Source organism: Fukomys damarensis, unplaced genomic scaffold (genome assembly GCF_012274545.1).
Source record: "Fukomys damarensis isolate Sample0158 unplaced genomic scaffold, DMR_v1.0_HiC HiC_scaffold_37, whole genome shotgun sequence".
NCBI classification, from domain to species: domain Eukaryota; kingdom Metazoa; phylum Chordata; class Mammalia; order Rodentia; family Bathyergidae; genus Fukomys; species Fukomys damarensis.
This window is the reverse complement of record NW_022900949.1, coordinates 32,590,506-32,615,188: the sequence shown is the minus strand read 5'-3', so window position 1 is coordinate 32,615,188 and position 24,683 is coordinate 32,590,506. Positions and strand designations below refer to the sequence as shown.

Genomic DNA, 24,683 nt, shown 5'->3' with positions numbered 1-24,683 from the left:
GCAGCCCTATAAACCCTGTCACAGTCCTGCCGGAGACAGCGGAGGTGCAGCCCATCCCCTCCCTCTCCCTAGCCATCCCCACTGACCAAGGGAGGGGAAGGGAAGGGCCCAGCAGAGGCGACCAACCTCCCACCTACGCGGCTCACCTCGTCCTTGTACTTGGTGATGTAGGAGTAGATCTCATGCAGGGCGCTCATGCTGTTGAACTGGCTCAGGTGCAGCCGGGACTGCTCGGCCAGGTAGGCGCTCATGTCCTGGTCACTGATGGCGGGCATCTTGGCGATGTCAGCGTAGTACCTGTGGCCGGCCAGGTAGGAGTGAGGGCCTCTCCCTGCCTGCTCCCCCCAGCCCCTCCCATGCCCACCGCCCGCACCTCTCCACCCAGCTCTTGTAGTTGGGGATGTCCTTGGCGTAGAGCAGCTTGTTAGAGGGTGAGTCCTTGCCCAGCTTATGCTCTGACGTGGAGCAGGAGTCCATGAAAGTCTGGGCCACCACTGATAGGCAGGCGTCCGTGATGCTGTTCTTATGGATGTCGAACACGAACTGCGGGTTCTTGATCACATTCACCCAGAAGCGCAGGGGCAGGCTGCGACACACAGGCCCAGGGGTTCAGCTGCCATGCTCGGGCCCCGCCACCCCCGCTGAACAGCACAGGAGGGTCAGGCCTCCAGCCCAGTCTCCTGACCCCGGCTTCCAAGGAGTCCAGCACCATCTGACAAAGCAGGCCCTGGGTGGGGACTGTGCCTCCACCTGGTGCCTCTCACACAGCCTCACTCCCATGCTCAGAGATGTGTGGGGTCACATGCACCACACAGATTTGGGCCCCACACACTGTCATTGCCCCCAGCCTGCATGCTGGGTAGGGGGCCCCCCCAGGACACATCGCTAAGGAGCCCCTAGCCCTGGGTCCACACCACCACCACAGAGACGGCCATCACAGGCCACCAAATGAAGCTGAAAACTGAGGTCCTTAGTAGTCACCCAGGAACATGCTAAGTGTTCAGCAACCATATGTGGCTGGTGGTTCCTGGACAGCTTGGTCCAGAACCCTCCATATGCAGGGCTGTCCCCGCTGAAGTGACAGGGAGGGTGCTGCTTGCAAGCCCCACCCCATCACCACCGAGCCCCAGGCTGCACTCCAGGTTTGGGAGGTACCCCACCAGAGTCTTGGGAACAGTGGGGAGGGGAGAAGCCAGGATTCCCAAAAGGAATGAGACTTAGGCTTGGAGTTGGGATGTGGCTGCTGACTGGAGGGTGTGCAAGCCATTGTAGGCATGCGCTGGATATTCCTGAAAGGGGTTGGGGAGGCTGTGGAGGTGTTGTGGGATCCTGTGGAGAGAAGCAGCAGCCCCTTCTGCTGAGACAAGTGTTCAGTTACCCCTGACCAACCACCTGTCCACACAGCCCTCTTGCAGGCTTCCAGATATGCACAGAGTGGCTCTGCCTGGGGCAGGAGCCTGGCCTGTGGGGCCAGGGCTGGGGCTGCACAGGGCTGGTCCTCCAGGTACACCAGTGCCCAAAGCCAGGGCCACTGACCATGGCAGGCACTCTGTGAAGGGAGCCACTTGGGCGCCTGGGCATCTCTCGACACAGGCTCAGCCCTGCAAAGCCCTGCTGCCTCTCCTTAGGTGCATGGTGAGCTCAGGGTCCTGTGTGACCCCTGCCTCTACACACAGTGCCCCATGGCCTTGGCAAGTGACATACTGTTATGGTTTATACCTAGAGGTCCTGGATTATGGGGGTTCAAAGCTGACCTGCTGTTAGGAGGCAGGGTCCGGCTAGAAGGGGTCACTGGGGGCATGGCTCCTAGTCTGCTTCCTGCCCACCATGTTATGAGCAGCTCTCCTCCACCAGGTCCCTCTGCCATTCTGCCTTGCCTTGGAGCCATCCAACCAAGGGCTGAAACCTCTCCAAACTGAGCCAAAATAAATCTTTCCCCTCTTAAATTATGGGTGACTGGTACCGGGTCCTAGTGACAAAGGCAGTCTTGGTCTCCATTGCAGCCTCCATGGCCCAGGCTGCAAGGGCCACACACTAGTGAGCACCACAAGCGCCTGTGTCATCCTCACTGCCTCCCACCAAGCCCCAGCTCTCACACAGCAGCCCCCACAAAGCATGCAGCTCCCTCACCCGAGGGGCCTGCTCAGTTGGAGCAGGAGACGTGCCTAAGCCCAGGCGGGGAAGGAGGAAGCTGCCCGAGCCGTGTGGGACGCACCCCCCCTTACCAGTTGCTCTTCCACGTATGGCGCACGTCAGCATCGTGGATCTGGTGCTTGTCGGCCTGTTCGTCTAAGAAGTCAAACATGTATTTGATGGCCAGTGGCAGGGCGGAGCCCCGGTGTGCTGTACTGAAGATGGTCTCAAACAAGTCATCCACGAACTTCTGCAGCGTGCCCTGAGGGTGGGCAAGGGGGCAAGGCTCCAGGGCTCTGCCAGGCACCAGCACCCCCCGGGGGGCCTGACCCAGCTCGGAACACTCAACTGGAGCCTGGCCACCCTCATGTGGCTGCTTACCTTGGTGGCCAGCAGCCGGGTCAGGTAGATCTCTGAGACCATTTTGCTGCCGCGGTCACCCTCGCGTTGGTCCAGGTGGTCGTGGTTCTTCACTAGGTGCCACAGCTTGGTGCCACTCTCCAAGTCGGGTGTGATCATGGGCGTGCGCGAGCGCAAGCTGTCGGGGCTACTGGCTGTACGCAGCATGCTCTCTGCAGAAGTCGGGCCTGTCAGTGGGTGGCCTGTGTCCCCATACATATGGCTGCACCCAGGCCCTGCCTCATCTGAACCCTGGGACCTGCATCCTCCTCCCTGGGCTGCTGGGGACAGATGAGGAGGCCGGGAAGCAGCATTACAGGGTAGACACATGGCAGAGGGAGTGGCACAGCCTCCAGAACACAAGGGCAGGCTGTGACCACGTCCCTGAGTCTTGACATCTGCCCAGGCCCAGGGCTGCCCCTGCCCCTGCCCATCCCCTCACCGTATCTGCTGAGGGACTTGGTAAAGGTGGAGGAGTTGGAAATGTTGTAGGCGGATGTCTGCTTGGGCACCAGTGCCACTGATGACCCATCTGTCACCTGCAGGCAGAGGGCAGGGACACAATGACTCCACAGGATGCAATGGAGATGCCCAGCCCACCCTAGGGGCCTGAGTGGCACCACTGCCCTGAGCCTGGAGGTGGGCAGCTCACCACCCCGAGCCAGGCTGCCGGAACAGTGCCCACTGGAGCCTGGGAGTGTCCCCAAGACCTCTGCCCCCTCCTCGAACTCTGCTGCCAGCCCCAGGCTGGACCACCTTCTCGCCAATGCTTCTGACATTGGTGCCAATGATGCTATGGTGCCTTTGGAAGGCACAGCCCAGGCTCCTGTCAGACAGGGTCACCTGGTAGTGGGCCAGCGTGTTCAGCCTCTTCCAGTCATTGTCGATTTTAGTGGTGACATCCTCATCCTGCAGGATGATTCGCGCCATGCGGCCCTGGCGCCACTCTGTGGGGAGCAGGGCACTGGAGGGCAGGGCCACAGGGCCTTGCTCCCTCCTGACCACCATCTGCACTAACACCCACAGGAGGGGGACCCTGAGGGCACTACTAAGGCCATGAACAGGCAGGGCCCCATTGGGCACTGAGTGCCCCAGCCACCAACTCAGCCCCAGGGATAAGCCCCAACTACAGGAACCCAAGTCAATCATGGTGGCCCTGACTCCAGCCTTCTGCCACACCTTCCCTCAGGTCCTCCATGGCCGCCCAGCCCAGACACCCCTATCTCACAGCCTCTAACCGGGCCCCAGAGCCCAGCCCCATTACCACTTCCTCCATGGCTGTTCACAGACCAGACCAGCAAGCACTGACAGGCCCACCTAGCTCCCCACCAAGCTGAGCCCTGCGCCCTTGACACCCCTGCCCATGTCTCAGAACACACAGGGTACATTGCCGAACCCCCAGCCCCATGGTGGCCCCTCCGCGTACCCAGGTCCATGTCCCCAGCCTTGGGCCGCTGGGAGTAGGGCACTCCCTTGTACACAGCATCCAGCAGCTTCTCCTTGACCTGCGTCACTGTGTCGCAGTTCAGTCCCTTCACTGGCACCTCGGGTGCATTTTCATTCTCGGGGTTCACGCAGTTCAGGGTCTGCAGGGGAGGGGAGGGGCAGCATCAGCCCCCATCTGGCCTTGCTGGCTGGGGGCAGGAAAGGGAGTGGGGCCAGGGACAGGAGGGCCCACCACACTCACCAGTGTCTTATAGTCAATCTGCTGTCGGATGAGCTTGTCCTCACTTAGGGAGTAGCGGGCCTCACCCGTGATGGCATCGATGGGGCCCTTCTCCATCTGCTGCTTGATGGCGCAGTACAGCATGAAGAGGGGCTCTCCCGCACATTCCTGTAGAGCCAAGGCATGAGGTGCAGCAAGGACCGCAGGCTCCCACAGTCCATGGCCCTCCCAGCAAGGAGGGACAGCAACCCTTGCCAGCTCCTCATAGGAAGCAAACGTGTCCTGCACCAGGGCCCAAGGAAGAGTAGCAGGAAGAGATGCATGGCGGACCACAGGAGCATGGAGAGGGCACACACAGACAGGCAGGAGTGAAGGGTACATGGTACCTGGAGGCCTCCTCCCCTGGCTGTTAGCTAGAGCATGCTCTCAGCACGCTCACTGGGCAGAGCTACGACCCCAGGGACAGCAGGAGGCACCAGAATCAGGACACAGCAATTCAGTCCAGGCCTCAAGACTGGCATGGTGGGCTGGGAACGCGGTGAGGTCTGGCTCTGCCCTAACCTGGGCCCTTGGACCCCACGCCACTGCCAGGAGGGCCATCTCTTGTTCCTGCCTCTGGGTCTCTGTGACTGCCATCCTGTGACCAGGACTCCACCCAGCCCCATGGCCCTTCTAAACCTGCAGTACTTCATGCTGCTGCCTGAGGGCCAGGCCCTTGGATTCATCTGCAAACCCAGCAAGAAGCAAGGTGAGGTTCCCAGACACAGCTAACCAAATAGAAGGAATGAAAAGGTTTATGTTGGCACAGTGAAATGCAAAGGGCCAGCGGGCAGCACTCAGCAAGGTCCTGCAGCCCTCAGGGGCTGTCCCTGACTGCCGACACCTCCGCCTGCTGTGTCACCGGCAGGTGAGTGCCCACCTCCGCCTGATCCTGGCAGATGGGCAACTTTGGCCCCATAACCAGATGCTCCGGGCACCTCGTTAGCATCTGCGGTAATTAAAGAGACAGCTGCTAAGGAACGGCCACAAGCACAGATCATCCCGAGACCTTCCAACAACACGCCTGTCTCTGAAATTATGTTTCATTTGCAAACTTGGCTTCATTAAGTGAGCTGTGAGGGAGGAGAGGAGGGCAAGCGGTTCGGACGCAAAACTGCCCATGGGGGTGCTTCCTGGAAATGCCATCTACAAGGGGGACCCAGGGACAAGAGGATTCCCAGGCCTGAACTACGCAGAAGGAGAAAGGAGGGCAGCTGGGTTTCGGTGGAGGGAGGCCATGTAGATTAAGTCAGGATTCAAACCCAGTTCCATTGGACCCCAGTGCCCCTCATCTAAAAGCCAGCACTTCTCAGGAAAGGGTTAGGCTGAGCCAGGGTGTTTTCTCCAGACCCAGGCTGCAGCCTCTCAGGGATCTGAGATTCCCAAGAGGCCAGGGAGGAGGAAGGCCCAGAACCTAAGGCCCCCCACTCCTCCCAGCCCCAGGTACAAGTGTGTAAAAATTGCCTAAAAGGCGTACCTTTGGCTGTGAGTGATGATACGTGCATGTAACCCATGAACTGTGGGCGGCAGAGACAGGAGGGTTACAAGTTCTAGTCCAGCCTAGGCAATGTAGTGAGATCTGGTCTCAAAATTTAGAAGATAAAAGAAGTAAAATGAAAGAAGAAGGGGGAGAGCTGGGGATGTAATTCAGGGGAAACGCCCTGGTGGCGGGGGGGGGGGTCAACCCCCAGTACCACAAAATATAAATAAAAATAGTAAAATGTCACTTTTTGTGTAATAAGATAATCCAAGTAAGGGCATTTCAATAAACACTGGTAGGGTAAGTGCTTTTCCATTTGTTGGGAAAAGCAAAACAGATCCCTACCTCACACCACATGGCTATCACAGGAGCCAAAACAATGAAGGTAGGTATTTTTTTAAAAACTGGTATATTAGGGAAGAACAAAAAGGGAAAAGAAAAAATGTGAGAGAATGAAAAGATGAAAATAAAGTGTTTGTAGATGGGGAGGGGAGGAGGGGGTGAGGGGAGGGCAGAGGTAAGGGGAAAAAATGAGAATCAAGACTTGTCATGTAGAGGTACAAGATCTCAACAATGAATGTAACTGTACTGTATCCCTAAAATGTACCAATAAACTCAATAAAATTTAAGATAAAAAAACAAAAAAAACTGGTATATTAAAGAAATAATCCTAGAAAAATGTGCAAAGGATAAAAAAATTGCAAACTTTGTTTCACAGAATAAAACAGAAGTGGCTGATTAAGCACATGAAAGGATGCTCACCTTGCTAAAACAAATGCCAACTAAAGCAATCAACTATCCACATGCACTTATCAAACCGGCAGAGGTGAAAGCAGCTGATAAAGCAGCTCTAGCCAGGTGAGCTTTGAACCTGATTTGGGTGCACTTTTGGCAGGACTCAGGAGCATGCATCACAACTGAAGTAACCCTGCTCTTGTTCCTCTGGAAACCCCCATCACACGCACTCAGCAAGCCAAGCCCACCACACCAGAGGCTGGGAGGGGTGCTGGTCACCGTGGGCAAGGATCCACTCTCCCGACACCACTGTGCAACAGGGAATCGACAATACACCATCCACATCACGGAATGTTATGTGACCAACACCTGAGTCAGCCGCTGCAAAGGTGGGTCTGTCGCTCTGCCCAAGGGGCAGATAGGAGAGGGTGTCAGCTCAGTGTGGGACTACGGAGAAAACTGCCTGAGGGTCAGGGCCTATTGCCAGGTTTTCTTGATGTTAAAAGCCACTCAGGCTGCAGCAGATACTTGGCTTCATGAACTTATCCTGACTGTAGATCTCAGCAAACTCCTGCCCCAGCCTACAGGCCATCCCTACTGCTCAGAAGGCTGGGGCAGGAGGATCCTTTAAACTAGGGAGTTTGAGAACAGTATGGGCAATGCTATGAGACCCTACTTTAACACACACACACTGTATAAACAGTTGCTTTAGTTCAGAAACCAGACTGAGAACGTGCACCACAATGATGATCGTGTGCAGCTCTAGGGGCGGGGAGCTCATCCTTTATCCTCACCTTGTGGTGAGCAGTGCCAAGCCAGCACTGTTGATCACTGCTCTAGGTAAAGCTTTGTTTCTAAGGATAGCAAGGAGCAAAGATTTTTTATGTTGTTTAAAACTAGTATGTGACCTCACAGTTCATTCATGTGCTAGCCTAGATTTACTTCCCTTTTTTTTGTTTTCCTTTTAAAGTTTATTAGTACATATGTCTAGTATGTAACAAATACACTTCTTGTGGAGTTGATATGTATACGTAACACATCCTAATTTCTTTTCCAACCCTTTTCTTCCCTCTCCCATCTACCCCTTTCTTGATCCTCTTGCCATTTTTTGTTGAGGCAGACAATACATACATATACATTATATGCAACAAAACATTCCAGGGAGACACAGTCGCAGATCCCCACCAATGCCTGCCTGAACTCACGGACAGTACCAAACCCAAGACTCCACATTACCTCTACACAGCCCAAGCCCATTCTGCACCAAGTGTAAGCACCGTGCCATGTGTGCAGTAAATGGCTTGGGATACCTTGCTGCGTCTGAGAGGCTCAGTGCTCTTTGCTCAGGTCGTGTGCCCAAAAGTGTATCCCTTTCCCATTTAACTAAGCAGCCATCATGCACTGTGGCTGTCATTTTGCAGTGTGAGGTGTGATGGCAAACCCAGAATGAATTTCTTTATCCTTCGTCCTGATCTCATGGACAGACTTGTCCCTACCGTGCACCTCAGCAACCTCAATGGATGTTTCCTGCTTTTCCTTGTTATATCAGGAACCTGCACTTAAAGGATGTTCTTTACGGCCTCTTGTGGACACATCTGAAGGGCCAGCCTCACTACCTTGTGCCTGTACTAGCTGAAACAGGTCACCTGAACCCCAGTATGTGATACTGCGAGTCAACTACCCGGTCACCAGAACAGCAAATGGGTTAGCAGTGGCGGGCAGCAAATGCAGGGCGGGTGCTTGGGACAAAGGGATGGCTCACATTCTGGAAGAGGTGGTGTGAGTCCACCCTGCTGCCCAGTGGCACATCGGTAATTTCTACAGTCCTCCACTGAACAGCCGAAGGCTACAGGTGACAGTGGGTCACCAACACAGCTGTCTGTAGGGGCACCACTGTATGGACCACACTTTGCTGACAGATACGGGAGAGGGCGCTTCCACACCGTGCAGAGTGACATGTGCCAGTCACAGAAGAGGAACCAGGGACGATCCCACCTCCAGGGTTCACTAGAGCAAAAAGTAGGCAGACAGCAGAAGAGGGGCTGCTGGGGCAGAGGGCAGGGATGAGAAGCTGGATGTCAGTGCACAGTTTCAGTTTTAGAAAATAATTCTGCAGATGGATGGTGGAAATGGCCACATGTTATTACAAATGCACTTGATACCATGGAACTGTACATATAAAAATGGTGAAGATGGTTAATTGCAAGTGTATTCTATCATGACAAAAACTCTTCGTTAGAACATGCCAAGGGTGATAGTGCACACCCGGGAGGCTGAAACAGGAGGATCCTGCCACTTACTGAGGCAATGTCTCAAAATTTAAAAACTTAAAAATGGCTATGGTTGTAACTTGGTACAAAGGTGCTGGATTCAATGGCCAGTAGTGCACACACACACAAAAGAAAGTGAAGTGTATCTAGTCCATTTTACCACGCATCACAGCTCAGCCCCACACTGTCTGCCTCATGACCTCATGGCTGGTGGACTGCAACTCACCGCCTACCCAGCCTCATGGGACAGCATCGTCCACATGTCACTAGGCAGGAAGGACCACCCTCAAACTTCTAGACACAGTTGCTACTGAGCGCACTTCCTGTTTGCACCCAGGTAACCCTGAAACTCCTACGCCAACCTGTTGTGGGTCAGAGAATGCTATACGTAAGCGATCCCTGAGCATGAGAAATCCCTATACATGAAAGATCTCTGTGTGTGAACAATCTCAATACCCGTGAGGTCCCTGTACTTCAGGCTCAATTTCACTGGAGGCTGCTCTAAAAAATAGTCCATCTTTAATAAAAGTTTGTGACAAGGGTCAGAGGATGGAGGCATGGATGGGCACAGGCCCAGGACAGGCTCTGGGCCCCTCCTGGGTGGGAGTCGGCCAGCTTCCCTGAGGTCAGACAGGTGAAAGAATCCAGCTCCGACAGGGTCTCAGGCTGGCTATGCTGCGCTGCACCCTGTCCTTCCAAGTGTGGACTTGGGATCCGGCAGGGTCAGTGGGTGGTTCGGCCCTGCCTGGCCTGGCTGCAGCCTTCTTTCAGCTGCGCCTCACACTTCTTCTTGGGTTTAGAGAGCTGGACGTGGCAAGCACAGAGATGAGTTATACCCCTTCACAGGCTGGTCCTCACTGACAGGAAGCACCCACCTGTGAGGTACCTGACCAGTTCTGCCCAGTAACAGCACTACCACTTTCTGGGCCCTTGAAGCATGCCAAAGAATGCTGTATACACACAGCTGCACATGTCACCTCTCCAGGGCCCATGATGCCCCTCCCTCACCGCCTGTCCTCTACGCACTCCCATCTGACCCACACGGGCACCTCTCATCTACCACTGTCTCCTCCCAATGAGCAGACACCCTACAGGGACTGCGCTCACACACCTACCCACAAGGCTGTCACCCTGTCACCTCTGAGCTCACCAGCTGCCTGGGGGCACAGCAGCATCCTTCTGAGAAGTTCCAAAAGCCTAAGAAGTGGGGATGCTAGACTCAGATGGTCACCAGCACCTGCCCTAGACCAGTAGACTACACTGCTGATCCCCCGTACTGCAGACTATCCACTTGGGTCCTAGAGAGCAGGAAGGGGCATGTGTTACACTGACCATAGTTCACACCTGATGCAGGGCCCCTCTGCCATGCCTTCCAGCTTTTCAAAGGAAGCAAGATACCAAAATCTGTGTCCTAATATCTAATGTGCAGAAAACTAATTCAACCAATTCCAACCCAAAGAGAGCCCATGGGGCCTACATCCACTTGGACCACAGCCTCCCCTGAGGACAGCTAGTACTCATTTGCCAAGGTTCAGGGAAGCCCAGCTCAGGCCCTGCCTCCTCTAGGCTTGGTGCCTGTGTTCAAAGCCAGCTCAGCCACTGGCTTTTCACCCTCCATGAGCTGGGCAAGGGCTGGACAGGAAGAAGATGCATGGGGCGGGGGCAGGCATACGCATGTTCTGGGGAGCTTCTACCTGGGCTGCCCCATCTGCAGCTATTTCCTCAGCACCTCTCTGGGGTGCTCTGCTCCCATTTCCCTCTGGGCTCCCCTCCTATGTCCCCTCTGTCATCTGATCCCACCCTTGGGTACTCTCCGTCAGTCTGACCTACCTTGAGGAACTTGTACAGGAGGAAGGTGAACCAGTTGGTCAGCATCTTCTCAGCCACAGACTCAGTCCTGGGGGAGGCAGAACAGCGTGTCACGGGCAGGTGGCATCGGCCCTGCTTCCACAGGCCCCACCTGCCACACCCAGCCCATCCCCGAGGGTCTCTCCGGCTGTGTGGAGAAGGGCCATGCCCCTCACTCAGCAGGCTGCTCACCGGCGCAGCAGCAGCTTCGGGTGGTTCTTGCTCTCCAGGTTCTTCTCAATAAGGTCAGACAGCAGCTGCTTGAGCACACCCGTGGCGTACTCCATCTCGCCCTGCAGGGCTGTCATGATGAGCGAGGCCACATTGCCACGGTCTCGCATGGAGAAGCTGCGCTGGGCTTCCAGGGTGCGGATGAAGGTCAGCAGGAAATGCTTCTTGGTCAGCAGCTGCCCAAAGAGCGTCAGCGACTTCTCCACATTGGCCTGTACCTGGGTGAGCATGTGCCTGCTCAGGCCCTGACGCCAGAGCCAAGACAGGTTGGCCCCCTGACTGGGTTACCGCTGGGTGCCAGGACAGAGTCTTTGGCCTCCCTGCCCTTGTGGCAGCACCCCACACAGAAACCTCTGCCCCTCCTCCTGGATGGGGAATGAAGTTCAGAGACGAGAGGGCTGGGTGTGGAGCTGGGGAGGGCGCTCCTGTCCTGGCACAGGCTTGGGGCCACTTCCTCACAGTGCTCAGGGCCAGCACCCTGGGTGCCCTGACGTCGAGAGCACCGCCCAGCTCTGAGGGCCACACCTGCTCTCACCAGTGGCTGCAGCAGATTCCGGCCAGGCTGGCACCACCCAGCCCAGGGCAGGGAGCTTGCCAGCAAAGCCACATCTGGAACGTCGAGGGGCCCAGCCCCAAGTGGCAGGCTCAGGCTGGAGGAGGCCTGTGAGGGAGAGGAGCCATGCCTGGCAGGTCCTGCCCCAGCCTCAGGCCACCTCTTCATGTGCGCCTCCTGCACCCCAACAGTTTGGCTGGACCCTGACCCCCAAGGAGGCAGATTGTACCCTCTGTGCCTAGGGTGAGGTCAGTGTACCCACCTCCATCTCCTTGAGAACAGGGTGGTCCTCGATCCCGGGGAAGAGCACCCGCATGGCGTAGGTGCGGTAGTCCAGGAACGGGATGCCCGCGCCGTCCAGGTCGTTGGTCAGCTCGTGGATGTCTGTCTGGAGCTCTGCAAAGGCTGTGGCCAGGCAAGGTGTCAGGGTACCCCTCCCTTTCCTCCCACCATCAGGGCCAGGCCTACCACGTGCCTCCTTGTGCCTCAGTTTCTCCAGTCCTAACACAATGAAAATCCTCTGCCTTGTTGGGAAATTGTAGGAATAACCAAATCAAGAGCAGAGCAGCACCAGGGCTGGCCTCTGACACTGGAGGGTGGGCAGCCATGGGGTGCCAGCCCTTATCACTTCAGGAATGGGCAAGGCCAGGAGCCAGGTGGTGGGTGGCAGATGTCCCAGGGCCAATGGCTTCAGGGCAACCCCAGGCTCCCAGCCGCACACTGACACCTGCCCCCTGTGAATTTGGGCCCGGAGCCCCCTCAATACAGCCACCCTGCTTCAGCCAGCTCTGCTTCCTGGGAACAAAGGTGGGCAGGCTCACAACCCGCGGGGCATTCCAGAGCTGTGAGCTGTGTCGTGGCTGCTGGGATGCACTATCTGATCAGGAGCCAGCAAAGTGGGCGGCTCCAGGGATGGCGGGGCTTTAATTAGGAGCAGGGCCTTCGTCTCCTGGCACCACTGCCTGCCAGGCGTCTGCTGGTCCCCACCTGCCAGCCTCAGGGCAGCCTCTGTGGACACTCATCCTCCACAAGACACAGGGAGCCCAGACCCCCCGCCTTGCACCCAGCCCCAACATGCCTGTACCCTGTCTCACCAGCACTGCCCGCCCCACCCACCATGGGGCCACATGTGTGTGTGTGTGGGGGTGCTCCTAGGATGTAGAACTCAAGTTTTAAGACTAGCCAAGTCCTACTGGGTAAGGTGGCACTGGCCTGTAACCCCAGCACCTGGGAGGCTGAGGCAGGAGGATTGCCATGAGTTTACGTGCACAGGGTACATAGTGAGACTGTGTCTACTCCCCTTCTCAAGAGACTGGATGTTCTATTGCAGTGTCCAGGTCCTGCCAGAGTTACTGAAGACCCTACATTGGACCCTGGGGGTCGCAAATCCCAGCCCAGTATCACCCCAGAGCTGTAAGTGTCTCTTAATGAAAATCTGCTTATGCCCTCCATAGCACCCAGCAACGTCCCATAAACACTGCTTATCATCAAGGCTGCTCCATTTCCCTCACAACCATCATGACTTCTCTGTGGTGGTCCTGAGAGGCTCACAACAGACCTAGGGCCCACGGGTTAGGTATATGCAGCTGGCCCAGTGCCTAGGCCAGTCTACCTCCCCATCACCTGTTGCAGGTGCTGCCACAACCCAAGGCTTCTGTTTGAGGACACCAGGGCCCACAGGCTCAGCCTCAGCACCAAGCAAGAGGCCCTACCCACCCCAGTCACTGCACCCACAGCCCATGTGTGCAGGCTGAAGGTCTAGATGCCTGGTTGTGCTGGCTGAATCTTCAACCATGGGAACGTGGTTTTCCCTGTGATACGTTGGGCAAAGATGGGTGGTCCTGGAGGTCCTGCTGTGTCCCATGTGGAGTCCTCTGTTCCTGCTTTGTTCCCATCCTGGCCTTTCCTGCCACACCCTCCCAGCCCTCAGCCAACACAGGTATGGTCCCTGCAGGCTTGGGATCCCGACCCCGGACTATACACCACTGGATAACTCTCTGGTAGAAGGCTTTGGGGGGCTTAGGCCCAAGGAAGGGGAACCATGCGACTAGGGACAGCCGTCAGGGGTAGCGCAGTGACTGGACCCCAGGGTACTAGGCTTGTGCGCTATGCCACGCTGTTACCCAAGGCAAACACATGCCCTGGGAGGGACCACAACGCTGCTGCACCCTAGACATGCCCTGCAGAAAAGCCCCACACTGCCTTCTCAGGAGTCGACAAACACCACTCACACCCAAGGGTAGGGACGGACACACAGCCCAGCTCAGGAGCATGGTGCAACCAGCTTGAGGATATAGGCCAATGCCAGCACGAGTGGACGTGCTTCAGCACCCTACAGACCTACCTTGGCCACCATGCACCTCCGTGTGGTGCTGCCACTGCACCCACCCGCAGACGAGGAGACGGAGGCACAGGTGGTTACGTCGCCTGATGAAGCTGTGAGGTGGGACCTACCCTGCAAGGCCCACACCCACCTCCCAGGCACCAAGCCCAGCACCGCAGGGCATGAGCCAGCAGGCCCTGAGCGCCACTCTGACTGACCTTCCTTGCACTCGAGGGCCACACGGGACTCCAGGTTGTCCATCTGGAGCTGCAGCCGCTTGAGGGTGCGGTCGGCGTCACGGGACTTGCGCTTGTAGGCAATGAGCACGGCCACAATGACCAGCAGCAGCAGGCCCCCACCCCCGCCGATGCCCACAATGGCAGGCAGCGTCAGGAGGCTGTCCGAGTACACCTGCAGCATGCCGGGCGAGAACTCGAAGCCGCCTGCCCGCACCTGCAGGTGGTGGAGTGGGCTCAGAGACCGCCTGTGCCCATGTTGGAAGCCAAGGGCCATAGGCCGAGGTCCCTGAACCCCAGGTGGCTCCTTCCTGTGAGAAGACGTCCTGAAAACAGGGGCCCAGAGTGGCTGGCAGTGTAAGAATGCTGGGACCCAGGACAGCATGGGGCTCAGCAGGGACCCAGCAATGGGCAGTGGGGTAGGGGTAGGGGCAGTGGGGCACATCTGAGGCTCGGTCACAGTGTTGAGATTGTCCTGGTTGGGACAGGGTCAGCAGGAGGGCCCTGGGGGCTGGGGCCCAGGCCTCCAGGCCCTGTCCTTGGCAGGAAGGCAGCCAGGCAGAACAGTGGACTCACCGTGACCTTGTGCTGCCCCGTGAGGTTGGGTGACTCGCACAGCAGTTGTGTCTCCGACACAGTGAGGATGCACGGCGTGGAGCCAATGAGCACCGTGTAGTTGAGTCGGGAGTTGCCGGGTGCGGGCGGCAGGAGGTTCCGGCCCTGCAGAGATAGCAATGAGTGGGATAGCCAGGCTGAGAGCCCCTTCTCTGGCCCAAACCCCGCATCAGCCCTTCCACCCTGCAGAAAGCCTGGTGGCCAAGCCCACCTTGAGGATGAGTGGGGAGCTGGGCTTCAGCTCCAGGAGGCCAGTGGGGCTGAGCGGCTCCAGCACAGGGTCAGGGTAGTAAAGGAAGGAGGAGGAATTGAGCACCAGCAGGGCGCGCACGTTGTCCATGATGAAGCCCAGCTCATCCGGCCGCTCCCCCAACTCCGGTGGCGTGCGCGTGGGATTGTCCACTGATGGCGCCCGGCACACCATAGTGGTGTCATTGTACACCATGCAGCTCTAGGGACACAGAGTATGGGGACACTGGGCCAGCACTTCAGAGGCAGGCAGCACTCCCATGACAGAACCGCAGCCTGGGGGCCCTGGCACGGCCGACATGTCCTCTAGGTGCTCCACAGGAGCCGAGGGAAGCATGGCCCAGCCTCGGGCTCCACACGCAGCCCAGGCCAGCGTAAGCAGGGAGTGCCCATGTGTGCCCCCAGGGTATGGTGAGGTGGATGAGCAGGGGTACAGACTTACATTTTCCCGCTCGATGCCTCCATACTTGGCTCGGATTCGGGGCTCGCGGACAGTGGCCAGGTTGGTGCCCGTGACTGTGAGGAGGGTCCCACCACTAGAAGGCACGTGGAGCCGTCATTCCATGCTCCGGCCCAGCACACAGGAGGAGAGAGATAAACAGCCCAGACAGAGCCCCTCCCCAGGGCCACAGTCAGCAGGAGGGACAGGGACAGGGAGAGGACAGGGGCAGAGCAGAGCTGCCCACCTGTTGATGCTCCACTCTGGGTCTATCTTCAGGATGGTGGGGTCCTCTGTGTAGTTGTATTTCACATCGGGGTTGGCGAGCTGGGCACGGTTGATGTTAATGAAGATGGGGGCACTGCCCGGGCTCTGCCCAGGGGGTGTCAGGCATCGGATCTCCCGGGAGTTCCTCCTAGGGGGGTCAGGACAGTGAGGCGGTGTCCAGAACCCAGTGGGGAACCTCCATAGTGAGCTGACATCTGCTCTCCACAAGCGAGCTATACAACTGAGAGCAAGAGGCCACAACCCTGCCAGCAGCACTGTGACCACCATTTCCACCCTCTGTGGTCATACTGGTCCTGCCCTCAGCCCCAACTCCTGTCCCTCTGCCCACCCTGCTTGGGATCTGGCCTTTGTACCCACTTCCTTGTGCCTGCAGCACAATGCACAGGCCACAGAGGCACGGAGAGCCCTGCCTTGCCCCCTTCAGGTGACTCTGGCCAGGGCTTCATGGCCACTGGGCCTTGGCCTCCTTCCTGGCTCCCAGGTTGCCCAACTGCAGCCACATGACACTGTGGACAGCCCCATCCTCTCTCAGGAGGGCAGTGAGCCCAAGCCCCAACTTTTCTCTCCTGTTGCATCCTGGGAATGTAGCACCGTCCCTCTGTTCCCTGATCTGGAACATGGGGCTTTATCTCCACCGCCATGGACCACAAGATGACCTGGGCTGAGCTGGGCTGGGTGGTCATATGGTCACCTCTACTGGACACCAGCCGGGTACTACATGCACCTGCACCCTGTCCCCTCAGCTTTTTTTGCCATAGTTGGGAGATCCTGCAGCCACTAGGCCCCATTCGGCTGCAAACACCGATGATTAGCCTGATAACGGGTAATTACCACAGGAAAATATTTAAAGGGCCGTTCAATTATCATTCCTAATCTAAAATTATCCACTTCAAGCCTCAAGGCTTTTGTTAAGATGTCTGTTTTCTCCCTTAAACATTTTATTGGAAAATACTTCTTATTTTTGCTCCTAAGGGAGTCCCCCTCCAGGGAGGAGGCAGTCAGGTTGTATCCGCCCCTAGAAGCCCAGGCCCCACCCCCAGCCGGCTGTCTCCCTTTTCCCCCTCCTCTCCCCACTCTGGAGGTAGCCCCAGTTTCCATGGTAACCTTCTCCGCCTCTGGGTTTCCATAGTGATCACCCCAGCCAGGCTCTTAATATCCTGTTTCCCAGGCAACAGGAAGGGGCACACAGACATAGGAACCAGGAGCTCAGCCTTGGCCCCCAATCAGCAGGAAAGACCAAGCAGGCCCCGACCCCCACTCCCACCTGCGCCCATACCAGGAGAAGGAGCAGGGCCGGCCACCGATGGACACGGCCACATCACTGCCTGCATTCAGGTGGCTCCCCTCGATGCCAATCCAAGTGCCCCCGGACAGAGGCCCTCGGGAGGGGCTCACGCGGTAGAAGGTTGGTGTCTGCAGAAAGAGGGACTTGTTCGAGGGACATCCCTCTCAGGCCACACTGGGATGCTACTTGCACTGCCAGCTGTGCCCAGACCGGGAAGATTCCACAGGGCCCAGAGGGGGGACCCATCCTGTACTCCGGGGTGCTCACACCCAGCCCAGGTGGGCAGGCAGGGAGGGAGGGGACAGCATGCAGGCTGCAGAAGAATGGGGGTGAAGGGTGGCTGACCAGGGACCAAGGAAGGATGAGCCGGTGGGCTATAGGCCCACTTCCCTTGCACCCAGCAAGACCTCTGAGCACCATGGTCACATCCCCAGCAGCCAGAAACAGCAGGCACAGGAGCAGGACTTACCACGAAGGTGAAGCGCTTGGGAGACAGGGCCCGGTAGTGAGGCAAGCAGTCCCGCACACAAACCTCCACCAGGGCATCATGGGCCCGCACTGAGCTGGCATCCCCGATCTCGCAGACAATCCTGTGGGCATCGGCCAGGCCTCAGCCACTGTGAGGGGCACCACCCGAGCCAGGCCACCCCTCCTGGGCTGCACTCACTGCTCAGCACTGATGTATTCGCTCTCTACAGGGCTGCAGAGCACCTTGCCCACCCGCACGCCTAGCCGCACGTCCTCGAACCGCAGGCCCAAGTTCTCGCCGGTGATGGTGAGCCGTGTCCCTCCCTGCCGGGGGCCCGTCTCTGGGGACAGCTGTGGGGAGGCAGAGGCTGGGACACCAGCACTGGACAGCACTGGATAGCCTGCCCGGGAGGCCAGGCAGTGGGCAGGTGGGTGGCAGGCAGGTGCAAGCGGGGCCTACCTTGAGGATCTTGGGGTCTGTGCAGCGACTGCTGCCATGGCGGGCATGCATCCAGGCGGCAGGCGCATCATACGGGCAGTGGTGGCGCAGGGAGCAGCGGCGTTCAGCCACACACCAGCCGCACTCAAAGCGAGGGTCAGCCTTGAGGCAGAGGCCACAGCTCTCCCGCTGCGCAGGGCACTTGTAGAGGTGGGCTGCGGGGAAAAGCTTGGTCAGTGGGACCCCACAACCACCAACCCAAAGCCAAGCCAGCCCCCCGCACTTACCCTGAATGTTCTGGGGGTTGTCGATGACGAAGTTGCCGTTCCATACGACTGACAGGTTCACAGGCAGGTCGCTGATGTCGTTGCCCTCATAGGAGTACTGTGGGCGGTAGGCACCGTGGTCAGGCCTGGGGAGGGTGGTTGGCCATCACCTCCCAGCCACCATGGAGGGTCAGGGCCTGCACGCCCCTTACCACCTGCAAAACTGGCCATGGGGTGGGCCTACCAAACTCCCATGAGAGTTGGTGAGCAGCCTGGGGCTGGATAGCTGTCACCAGCCTGCCTAGAGGCTAGCTGGGGGGACAAACATTCCCAAGCACCCCAGCAGCCCTGCCTATCCCGGCACACAGGGTCTCCCCTCCTGATTCTGTGGCCCACAGCCACCAGAAAGCCTCTGTCTCCAGCAGCCACATGTGGTGCCCTGGCAGGGTGGAGTCCCTGCTTCCCACAGTCAGCACCTCCCCAGCCTCTCGGGAGGCTGCTCCCAACCATGGGGCACCCTCAACCCTGCTAGGACATAGGACTGCCATCTTCCTCTGCGACTCGGCCAGGCCTGCCCTGTGTGTCCCTGCACCTGGCCTGTGGCCTGTCACACTTGCTCTGTCCCAGTCCTCCCCAGGTGGTCCTTGGGATAACTGCCCCTCCTGGGGGGCTGGGCCTGGTGCTCCAGCTGTGCCCCACTTTCTGCTGCTGATGGTCTCAGCCCTGTCCCATGCTTAAGGTGGAGGCAGGAAGCCCACATCTCCAAGGGGCAGCCTGGCAATTCATCACTATTTTATCTGCACGAATTTAACTGAATCCTATCAAACTCTCGATATTCCTTCTTCCCTTCAACATGACGGAAGAAAAGATGATGTAGGGCTGGGAAGATGGCAGCGGAAGGGAGACTAAATGGGAGAGAGGAGAGGAAGAGACAGTCAAGACTGAGGACAGGGTGACAGAGTCACAGAGGACACAGGTGGGGTGCAGCTGGGCGAGGGAAGGGGTACTGTTGAGTAGGGATCTGCTGGGACCCACGGGCCGCCCACCCTGCCAGGTCAGGGGTTGGCAAGGGGCTGCAACAGCCAAGCCTCTGACCTCAGCATGGGCCCTCTCTGGGATTCCAGGGCTGGGAGCGACCAGAGCCCTGTCATCAGCTGTGCCTGGTGGGAAACTGGACCCAAGCCCATTGCAAATCCACCGCTGCCCTAAACATCCTGAACAGATGGGGAAACTGAGGCCGACCAGTGGGGACAGCGGGACCTGAGACTGTGCCTCTGACATGCACTCCTCAGTCACCCACCAAAGGAAGCTTCTGGAAAGACCACCAATACTACACTTGCCGAACTTGTCAGCAACTTTTAGGGTGTCATCATGTTAGAGTGAAGCCGAAAGTGGCTTCGCGGCTACTGTGTACTGCAGACAGGGCAGCGGTGTCTGCATTTGACTACAGGACAAGACAGCAGTCAGCAGGGCCTGGAACCCTGACTAGGGTCCCCACAGCCCACTCACCGGCAGGACCTGGGCACAATGAGGGACACAGGGGTTGGCCGGGGGGCCATATGCCTGTTTGACTTATCCCCGCTGCACCCATCCCATGCCCTGGCCCCCATCTACCACTCACCGAGGAGTTCTGGCACTGCAGGCTGGAGCTGTTGAAGCGCAGGGCAGTGACACGGGCGGGGCTGCCTGGGATGTGGAAAAGGCACTCATACCCACGCTGGCCCGACTGTGGCTGTGGCAGGTTCCGGGCAGCCAGGGTGATGGGCTTCACCACGCCCACCGGTACGTAGATCTGGGTGGAAGGCAGGATCTGGGGGCAGTCCTGTGGGTGACAGGCTTGGTGAGCGTCTGCCGAGGCAGCCCCCACTCTCCAGAACCCTGTTTGGCCTGCTGCTGCACAGGCCCCTGGGGCAGAGGAGCCAGAGTGGGGCGCTGGTGCTGTCAGCTCTCAGCTGGGGCCTGGGGAGCAGGTAAAAATAGCTGGAGCCCAGCAGAAAAACAGCCAGGGCCCTGGGGGCCGGTGTTTCGGCAACAATAACTGATGCAATGGACCAGCGCCCTTGCAGCTCGGCTGGCAGCCACCCCAGGAGAAGCTGGCTTTAAATAGGGATGCTGAAAACAGACCTGAGTCCCTAAGCCCCGACAGCTCCCACAGTGGGCTCTGCAGGGATTTCCAGGGCCTGAGGGGCTGGAATGTCAGCTGGGCAAGCTATCCCTGCTTCACTGAGCCTGGGGAATGCGGTGTGCCCCCTGCCCACAGGCTCCAAGTCAGGCTGCGACCAAGCAGGGAGGCGCTGGTATGCAGCAAGCTATATCTACCCACTACTCCCCAGGTCATTAGAGAGGCACCTGTGCCTCTGCACTCCAAGACAGCCTGTGAGATTCATTTTTTTGTTTTATTCTATGAGATAGGGTCTCGCTATGTAGCTCAAGCTGGACTTAAGCTCACTACATAGCCCACGCTGGCCTCGAATTCACAGTGATCCTCCTGCCTCAGCCTCCTGAGGGTCAGGATTACAGGCATGCACCACCATGCCTGGTTTTGAGATTCTTCGAAGGTTCCAAGTGTGAGCCCCCCAGTAGCCTGAGGCCACACTGGGCCACTCCCCACCCCAACAACAAACACGGAAAGTGAGGAGCCAGGGGTGGCCTGCTTTGCTCTGGGAGGCTGTCCTGCCACTCCACCTGGCTTCTGTTTCCCTATCATCTTCCTGACACCCAGCAGGTGTTCTCCCATCACACAGGATTCAGGGAACAGCTGCAGGCAGGATGGGCCGGGGCACCACGTGGCACACTGAGTCAGGCCTACACTAACCCTTTGGCCACCTGCTCCCCAGGCTCTGCTCTGGCAGTCAGGGTGACTGCTTGGGTCCTCTGGTGTCAACTCAGAGCCATGTCTGACAGCCCTACCAGGCCTGATGGTTCCCATTGCCCCAGCACATGAAAGGCCCCAGGGCCCCAGTGGGGAGGTTGGAAAAAAGATCAGCAGCACACACAATGGCCTGGGATCCTCCTCGTGGACACTTGGGTCCACTTCAATCAGGGTGCTGGGTCCTAGACTGGCCCGTGTGGGAACCAGCTGAGGTTCTGATGGCCTTCATGACCCAGGTTGGACTTCTGCTGCCTGGCTGACACCTCCTTATATGGATCAAGTCAAGATTTGGTAGCCCACCCAACTCCTGTTTGTAGAAACCACAGGATCATTCCCACGGGGAAAGCCACAGCAGGGCCTCAAGGCTACCTGGGAAGGTACCTCATCAACCTCTGTCCCAGGAAACACCAGACACATCACCCACTTGTGGAGAAAGGCCAGGAAAAAGCATCCCTAAAGAAAATCCCCAACCTCTCAGGGGCACCAGGCCAGGTGGGAGCTCTACTTTGGGGGTGGCTATGAGGGACCTCTCCAGCACCACCACACAGGGACACTTCCTGGACAGCCCCTTGGCCGCCTGCTCAGGGAGCATTCAGGAAAGGGGTTCTCAGAGGATCCTTCTGGTTACAGGGGGGCAGGTAGGGAGCCCAACTCCCAGCTGGAGAAAGGGGTCTCAGGCTGGGAAGCCATGGAGCTCCTGCATGATGACGTCACCCATGGGACCCCTAGAACCAGAGAGGAAGAAGGGGCACCTAGCACTTGTTACGTGTGACAGTCTTTCCAAAAGGTTTCATTTGCTTCATTCTTCAGCAATATCCACTTGAATACCCAGGATACAGCTCTAGACTACAGTGCCGTGGAACTAATTTGCCCCCTCCACAACTCGCCCTGGACCCCCAGCTCTGCATGGACAAACCCAGGAGGGATCTACACCTCCTGTGCTACCTGCCCCAGCCAACATGCCCATGACAGCCTTCCCAGGACCCTGGTGTCCTCTGCTTGCTGAGGCTACACTGGAACTGCACTGGAGGAGGGGTCAGAGATGAGCACCAGAGAGGACTAGGCTGCTTCAACCTCCAGAGCCACCCACTGGCCACAGTCCCATGCCCATGACCACTGAGCTGCCACAGGCAGCCACATCTGCAGAGAGCTCTGCACCCTCTCACCAGCCCCCAAGTCCCTGGGTCCTGCCTCACAACTCCCATCCTCCCTGGATGGCCTGGTCCAGCTTCCTAGCACCCCCCAGAGCTGCCTGTCCCAGCACCCCTACTGCCATCTTGTTTGCTGATGACAATGTTACACCAGGGACAGAAAAGCCAAGTGCAGAGGGTGGTGGTGGGGTGATGGGGAGACTGTGGGGAGGTGGAGACTCAGGGGAGGGAGGCACCAGGCATTCTGCCCAGCCCTGCACGCTCCAGGCTCCTGCTGTACCAGAGCCGTGGCCAGCAAGTATTTCCGAAGCCTGAGCTCCTGCCCATCACCCATGATCTCTAAACTCACTGGCCTGGCCTCTGGGTGTCCCCAGCCTCACAGACCATGCAACAGAGCCCTGCAGTCCCAGTCTGGTCACACCCACGTAGCATACGGCTGAACCCTGTACCCTAACCACCCCCAGGTGTTCCTGGCCAGCACCCTGATGATACAGAGGTGGGGTGGGGCCACCGGCCTTACCTCAGACACGTTGACTCGACCCTCCAGAAAGGCGCAATCAGCAGCGTTGTGTGTGCACACATGGCGGTATTTGCACCAGTGACAGGGGAAGGAGCCATTGACACAGGACAAGCACCTGTGGGAGAGGCAGGCTGGTGAGGCTGGGGTTGAGTAGTGCCCAGCTCCTCCCTGGGGCTGGAGGCTACTCCTGGCTGAACAGTCCCCAGACCTGAAGGAGTAGCACTCTTTGCCCACCCTGGGCTCGTCCCCCACTCTGCACGGCTTTCCCCTCCAGAGCCTCAACGACCACCAAACCCCATTCTCATGAACTCAGGCCTAAATTCAGGCAGCAGGCAGCTCCCACGGCACTGGGTAAAGCTGGGTCCACATCTACCCAAGGACCGTGCCCAGGCCTCAAGCTATCCCTTTAATCTGACATGTTCTGGGCCATGACAAGCTGGCCTTTGCAGACACTGCTCATTCAGCTGGATACAAGGCCTACAGCCTCTGCCCCCTGCTCTGTGCCACTGTCACAGCAGGCTGGCCACCCTGCTCCTCCAGTGATACTGAGGTCCCCCTAGGCCCCTATCAGTGTTGTCCCTGCCCCAGGCACCCCTCTGCCCCCTGCCTGGGACAAGACAATGTGCACCCCAGAACTGAAACATCATCTGGAACACAGTGGGGCTTCATGTAGGGCTACAAGTCCATCTGGAGTCAGTCAACAAACAAAAGGACAACCGAAACACAATGCACCTCTGCTCTCTAAGGCCAAACTCTGCTGCCTGTTAAGGGCATCTCTGCTGCCGCAATGCCACTGCTATGCCCAGGTCAGTGACAGAGCTGAAGGCTCCCCTCTTGGCCTAGAGACCCCCCGCTCATAATAGAACCCACATACCCCAGCCTCCCCCTCGTGGCCCTGCCCCACTACCCCTCTGCCTGGCCTGCTACTCTCTTGTGGCCTCGCCTCTCTCCCTCCACCAGCAGGTGAGAGCAGAGCTGACTGGGACCTGGGGATGAGAAGGTGCAGCAGCCCCACAGCAGGCAGGAACACTCACGACTGGTGAACACTGCAATTGTAGAAGACAAAGTCCACAGATGCGAACTTCTTCCCAGTCTCCTTGGACTTCAGGTATAACTTCACCACCCGCTGGTCCCCTGCAAAACATGCAAAGCAGCATGGGCCACGTCACCAGGGTCACACACTGGACAGCTTGCCCCCTTCCTGAGCCAGGCAGCAAGAGGAGAGGGACTGGTGCCCCTCTGCCCACCTGGACTACATGGAAAACCTGCAGAGGGCTCGATGATGGGTCACCGCAGAGGGCCCGGTCTTCTACCCATCTCTGACCCAGCTCTGCAAGCCCTGGAGCAACCACGTACACCTTTGCCCCTGCCACCCTTTGGGCTGCGGCCCCTCACCTACCATCCCATGATTGTCTCTGGCCCTACGCCCGCAGCATTTCCTCTACCCCAAGGGGAACAGCTGGGGAGAACCCTGATGCAGGTGACACAGTCATGAATCAACCCTTGGAAGTGACCCTGGAGGAGAGTGACACCCACTGCGCCAGCCTCTCCAGGAATGAGGGGCACAGGATAGCGCTCACCCTGGCCCCGAGTGATGGGTGCCACCTCCCGAGCGGAAGGCGAGCGGCAGTGGATGCGGCCGTCCTCCAGAACGCCCTCAGACTCCGTGAAGTCCTCGAAGGAGCAGTTGACGCCAGCTGAGAGGTCAGGCACATTCCAGGCCTGCAGCACAAGCTGAGACCACAGGCAAAGGTGGTTGAGTGGGAGCCTCTGGCCAACCTGCCCTGCCACCCCCGATGGCCCCTGGGGTGACCACACTCACCGGCACCTGGGACATGGTGACCGACACGTTGTGCGGCTGCACAGTCAGCTGTACGCACTGCAGCAGGTCGGAGGCAAAGCGCTGGGGCTCATCTGCCCGCTCACATGCGTCCTGCCGCGAACAGCTGCGGCCCGGGGGTACTTAGGCCAGGCAGGGGCCCACCACACTCCCAGCCCCACAGGAGACATTCCCACCCCAGGTCAGCAGGCCCAGGGGGACACAGAAAAGCCCAGGGGAGCGCAGGCCATCTGAGGTACTGAGACTCCACCCTGCCCACCCACCCATCGCCAGACTCACATGCTGTGCAGGACACACCAGCCACAGCGGGGGGCGCGGGACCCCAGGCAGCTCACACG

The 24,683-nt window shown here is 58.3% G+C and overlaps 1 protein-coding gene across 1 annotated transcript in view; it reads right to left on the bottom strand.

Moving 5' to 3' along the window:
• Positions 1-24,683, bottom strand: part of Plxna1 (plexin A1) — a 53,266-nt gene that overhangs the window by 3,836 nt on the left and 24,747 nt on the right. Inside the window, exons 6-31 of the mRNA XM_010636349.3 lie at positions 24,328-24,451; positions 24,086-24,239; positions 23,540-23,639; positions 22,506-22,620; positions 19,584-19,784; positions 17,984-18,080; positions 17,718-17,911; positions 17,457-17,608; positions 17,259-17,379; positions 16,781-16,917; positions 15,464-15,631; positions 15,220-15,313; positions 14,740-14,979; positions 14,490-14,633; positions 13,896-14,130; positions 11,617-11,759; positions 10,763-11,019; positions 10,553-10,619; positions 4,220-4,366; positions 3,959-4,118; positions 3,376-3,479; positions 2,975-3,071; positions 2,515-2,705; positions 2,226-2,395; positions 374-586; positions 147-297 (exon numbers count right to left, since the gene is read on the bottom strand). Of these exons, the coding sequence (XP_010634651.1) occupies positions 147-297; positions 374-586; positions 2,226-2,395; positions 2,515-2,705; positions 2,975-3,071; positions 3,376-3,479; positions 3,959-4,118; positions 4,220-4,366; positions 10,553-10,619; positions 10,763-11,019; positions 11,617-11,759; positions 13,896-14,130; positions 14,490-14,633; positions 14,740-14,979; positions 15,220-15,313; positions 15,464-15,631; positions 16,781-16,917; positions 17,259-17,379; positions 17,457-17,608; positions 17,718-17,911; positions 17,984-18,080; positions 19,584-19,784; positions 22,506-22,620; positions 23,540-23,639; positions 24,086-24,239; positions 24,328-24,451 (3,976 nt within the window). The remainder of the gene's footprint in view (positions 1-146; positions 298-373; positions 587-2,225; positions 2,396-2,514; positions 2,706-2,974; positions 3,072-3,375; positions 3,480-3,958; positions 4,119-4,219; positions 4,367-10,552; positions 10,620-10,762; positions 11,020-11,616; positions 11,760-13,895; positions 14,131-14,489; positions 14,634-14,739; positions 14,980-15,219; positions 15,314-15,463; positions 15,632-16,780; positions 16,918-17,258; positions 17,380-17,456; positions 17,609-17,717; positions 17,912-17,983; positions 18,081-19,583; positions 19,785-22,505; positions 22,621-23,539; positions 23,640-24,085; positions 24,240-24,327; positions 24,452-24,683) is intronic.